Source organism: Chanos chanos, chromosome 1 (assembly GCF_902362185.1).
Source record: "Chanos chanos chromosome 1, fChaCha1.1, whole genome shotgun sequence".
Taxonomy (NCBI): domain Eukaryota; kingdom Metazoa; phylum Chordata; class Actinopteri; order Gonorynchiformes; family Chanidae; genus Chanos; species Chanos chanos.
This window is the reverse complement of record NC_044495.1, coordinates 60,789,889-60,794,888: the sequence shown is the minus strand read 5'-3', so window position 1 is coordinate 60,794,888 and position 5,000 is coordinate 60,789,889. Positions and strand designations below refer to the sequence as shown.

General features: G+C 44.1%; 1 protein-coding gene across 1 annotated transcript in view; it reads left to right on the top strand.

Annotated features, from left to right (window-relative positions):
* Positions 1-5,000, top strand: part of prkg1l (protein kinase cGMP-dependent 1, like) — a 30,167-nt gene that overhangs the window by 2,575 nt on the left and 22,592 nt on the right. The window contains exon 4 of the mRNA XM_030766622.1: positions 2,565-2,678. Within this exon, the coding sequence (XP_030622482.1) occupies positions 2,565-2,678 (114 nt within the window). The remainder of the gene's footprint in view (positions 1-2,564; positions 2,679-5,000) is intronic.

The window sequence follows — 5,000 nt, the reverse complement described above, 5'->3', positions numbered from 1 at the left end:
CGTCAGACAAAGTGTAAATTATATTTCCGTTTGTAACAGAGACTGTTATTCAAACGTGTCCAATACGTTTCAAATTTGTAAAAATAAATTCTTTCCGGACACTGGACCGGCAAGTAAAAATCCTACGGGCAGCCCTGCTATGTGTATTTTTCCACGCTTGTGCATATTTTTATGTATATATACTGGTTTGTGTGTTAACGTGTGGGTGTGTGTGTGCGCGTGTGTTTGCGCGTGTGCGTGCGTGCGTGCGTGTGTCTAAAATGCATAAGGATTTGTAAATGCGCCCCTCTCATCAATAGCATTACTAGTTATTTCATCATTTACTTTGTAAAACACACACACACACACACACACACACACATGCATTCTCTCTCTCTCTATCTCCCTCACACACACACACACACACACACACTCACACACACACACAAGAATATATGCTTTAAACACAGTTGGTATGGCTTGCTCACTGTCTGCCTGTCTGTGTCTCCCTCTCTCTGTTTCTGTCTCGCTCATACATACGCATACAGAAACATACAGTCAGTCATTCCCTCACTAATCTGTCTCTTTGAAGGCAGGCAGCAAGAAAGAGGGAGAGATGGAGAGAAACTCTGTCTTTGATTTTTTTATGATATGAAATGTCAGTACAGACTTGCATATCCAGAGCCAAAGAACGAGGGATATGAGTTGAGATGAGAGGGGAGGGGGGGGTGGGGTGGGGAGAGAAAGAATGTGAATCTGGCATTAAACCTCTTATCGTTAAAATGATTAGCAACACCAGTCTTCAGGCAGAACTGTGTTTGTGTGTGAGTGTGTGTGCGTGCGTGTGTGTGTGTGTGTGTGTGTGTTGCATCATGTTGCATCCCCTGAGTTAGTCCAGGTAGAAGGAGAATGTCACCCCTGGCAACACTGCAGACGTGGAAGACATGTTACAGAGGAGCAGAGACAGACAGGAGTGTAAACACAGACCAGTAGAGACAGACAGGAGCATAATCACAGACCAGTAGGGACAGACAAGAGTGTAAACACAGACTAATAGAGACAGACAGGAGTGTAAACACAGACTATTAGAGACAGACAGGAGTGTAAACATCGACTAGCAGAGACAGACAGGAGTGTAAACACAGACCAGTAGAGACAGACAGGAGCATAATCACAGACCAGTAGGGACAGACAAGAGTGTAAACACAGACTAGTAGAGACAGACAGGAGTGTAAACATCGACTAGTGGAGACAGACAGGAGTGTAAACACAGACTAGTAGAGACAGACAGGAGTGTAAACACAGATAACAAATATTCAGATATTAAGAATGCAAATATTCACCAGATTAAATGTTAAAATGCTAGGTGATGTAATCTAAATCCGTTTAGATTTTAAAATAAACTATGTTCTGTTTGTATTTGTAGGGATATTGCATATTATGAAGTAGGTTATTGGTTCAAATCCCAGATGGGTGTACATGACATCTTCAGATATGTATATTCTGGTAACTATAGCCACGAGACTCAGGTGGTTAATAAAATGAATAGCGGTCAGTGGTTGGTTGGCTCAGAGCTTTAATAAGGTGTTGACATGGACCTTAAATCAAACCAAGCAGCACCAAAGAGGCCAGTGGTGTGTGTGTGTCAACATGACGTTTGGCTGAAAAATGAAACACTGCCAAGTGCTTCATCACATGCAAGGATCAAATGACATTTCTCTTCTCCATTTTTTTTTATCTCTCTTTCACTTTTGCTTTCTCTCTCTCTCCCTCTCTCTCTCTCTCTCTCTCTCTCTCATTCCTGCTCTCTGTCTCTCTCTCTCATTCCCGCTCTCTCTCTCTCTCTCTCTCTCTCTCATTCCCGCTCTCTCTCTCTCTCTCTCTCTCTCTCTCTCTCTCCTCCCTTAACGTTAAACAAACAAACAAGTCAGCAAAGGGGAATTCCTGTGTGTGTGTGTGTGTGTGTGTGTGTGTGTGTGTTTGTGTGTGTGTGTGTGTGTGTGTGGTGTGTGTGTGTGTGTGTGTGTGTGTGCGCGTGTGTGTGTGTGTTCGAGACCACACCTATTTGTCAAAATGACCCTGATCCACAGTCTGCCCGATGTGCTCCACTGTTTGTCTGGCACCGCCCGTTTATCTGTGTGGCGCCGCCCTGATAGATGTGTTCCCACCCTGTTGTCTGTCTGACTCCACCCTGATAGATGTGTTCCCACCCTGTTGTCTGTCTGACTCCTCCCCGCTGTTTGTCAGACCTTGTTTTGCTGTAATATGTCTAATCCTGCCATCATGTGTTTGGTCTCAGTTGTTGGGTTGTCTCACAGACTGACGATTTCAGTGTAGGGCACACACACACACACAAACACACACACACACACAGAAGGAGAGAATAACATGGTCATGTTCATATTTCTATCCATCTTAAGTATCGATGTGTCTGATGTGTCACTCTGAATCTCTGCACCACACAACTGCATTATACACACAGCTGATTCTCACTGTATCCTGTTTCTCTCTCCCTCCCTCCCTCTCTCTCTCTCTGTCTCTCTCTGTGCGTGTGTGTGTGTGGGTGTGTGTGTGCTTTCACACAGAGGGAAAAATGAAAGTGTCCAGGGCAGGCCAGAGGCTGCAGACCGTTGAACCAGGCCGTCTGTTAGGAGAACTGGCACTCTTCCATAGTTACACTCGTTCATCTACCCTCACAGGTACCCCATCCCTGCCCCCTCTCTCACACCTCCCCCCGCTGTAACACTGCTGTGTGTGTATGCGTGTGTGTGAGTGTATGTGTGTGTGTGTACGTGTGTTTGTACGTGTATGTGTGTGTGTGTGTGTGTGTGTATGTGTGTTTGTGTGTGTGTGTACATGTGTTTGTACGTGTGTGTGTGTGTGTGTGTGTGTGTGTGTGTGCACGCGTTTGTGTGTGTGTGAGTGTGTATGTGTGTGCGCGCGTTTGTGTGTGTGAGTGTGTGTGTGTGTGTGTGCGTTTGTGTGTATGACCTTTGAGATTCAAATGTCTGCGTGTAGGGCAGGGCTGGGTGATATTTTGACACTGGTCAGCTGACACACTTTCTCCAGCTGCCCTGAGGCTCCACTGAAATGTTTATGTGTAAAAATCCCGTCCTGCCGTCTCTCCCTCCTGTGACCAGCAGGCCGGCTCAGAAATGATGCTTTTGACTTTATGAACTCAGTGTTGGAGCTGTTCCACATTAGTTTGTGCCTTTCCCTTTCCTAAGTCTCTCTGGACTAGAGTCTTAGCCAATTAAATACGTAAATATAAAACATGAACATAAACATGTTTGACTCACAAGGTCACCAAATTCACTACTGCATTCATGAACAGCTTGCCTGTCGTCTCCTTAAAATACAGATTCACATTTAGTCTGTATGTTCCAGAAGCTGATTCACATTTAGTCTGTATGTTCCAGACGCTGATTCACATTTAGTCTGTATGTTCCAGAAGCTGATTCACATTTAGTCTGTATGTTCCAGAAGCTGATTCACATTTAGTCTGTATGTTCCAGAAGCTGATTCACATTTAGTCTGTATGTTCCAGACGCTGATTCACATTTAGTCTGTATGTTCCAGAAGCTGATTCACATTTAGTCTGTATGTTCCAGAAGCTGATTCACATTTAGTCTGTATGTTCCAGAAGCTGATTCAAATTTAGTCTGTATGTTCCAGAAGCTGATTCACATTTAGTCCGTATGTTCCAGAAGCTGATTCGGATTTAGTCTGTATGTTCCAGAAGCGGATTCAGATGTAGTCCGTATGTCCCGGAAGTTGATTTGACAAGTCGTTTTGAAGCGGAGCACCTCCGAGCGCTGGATATCCCCATGCCCATCCATCATATTTGTGTTTGACCCAGTTTGGTGAGTCTGGAGTCTGCCAAAGATATTCCAGGCCACCGTTTATGACCTTAACCTAAATATGCCAATGCTAGTGACCCAAATTACCAATATATTAGTCGATTTAGTCAACTTGCTGTTACGTTCTAGTTTTTTTTTTTTTTTTAAGCATGTATACGTGAAGGATATGGCCTGTAGAGATATTACAGCTTTCTATGTCCTTCTTTGGCATTAAAGCCCTTAAACACCCACGAATTTATCAGTGTAGAGTATTCTGGTATTTTATGTACTTTGCCATCCATGCGTTGTTGCAGTTACCCAATAGAGGGCGCTGTTTCAATGAACACATTTACTCTAATGAGTGTGGATTATTTTAAAAACATTGAGACAAGTTTATTAGATTTACAGCAGTTGTTCTTTATCTCTACGTCGCCTGTGTTCCACTGATTTAACACGGTGGAGTAAAATCCTCTTTCCTGTCGTGTGAATGTGAATGAAAATCGTTGTGTGGGAGAGAACGCAGTCATTCCCTGGCCGCAGTTGCCATCTGGTTGTTGAGAAGGAGTTATGGGTGATTTATATGCGTGTTGCATGTTTGCAGGAGAACAGACTGCCGTTTGAAATCAGATCCCTGTTCGGAAAAAAAAGAGGGACTGATGTGGGAATTCTGAGGATCCGTAGGATTTGAAATCAAAGTCTTGATCAGAGTTCTCTGCACATTTGGTTTGCATCAAAACACACACACACACACACACACACACACACACACACACACACACACACACACACACACACACACACACACACGCATACACACACACACACACACACACACACACACACACACACACACACGTTAACTGTCTGTGACACACATTCCTGTCAGCCTTAGTCTTCCTCACCATCCATAGTCTTCCTCACCATCCTTAACCGTCATCACCAACCATAGTCTTCCTCACCATCCTTAACCTTCACCACCAACCATAGTCTTCCTCACCATCCTTAACCTTCATCAGCACCTGTAGTCTTCCTCACCATCCTTAACCTTCATCAGCAACCATAGTCTTCCTCACCATCCTCAACCTTCATCAGCAGCTGTAGTCTTCATTAGCAGTCGTCATCTTCCTCACTCTGTTTAATGTGTGCAATCATAAACTGGTCTCCCGTTAGCTTATACTCCAC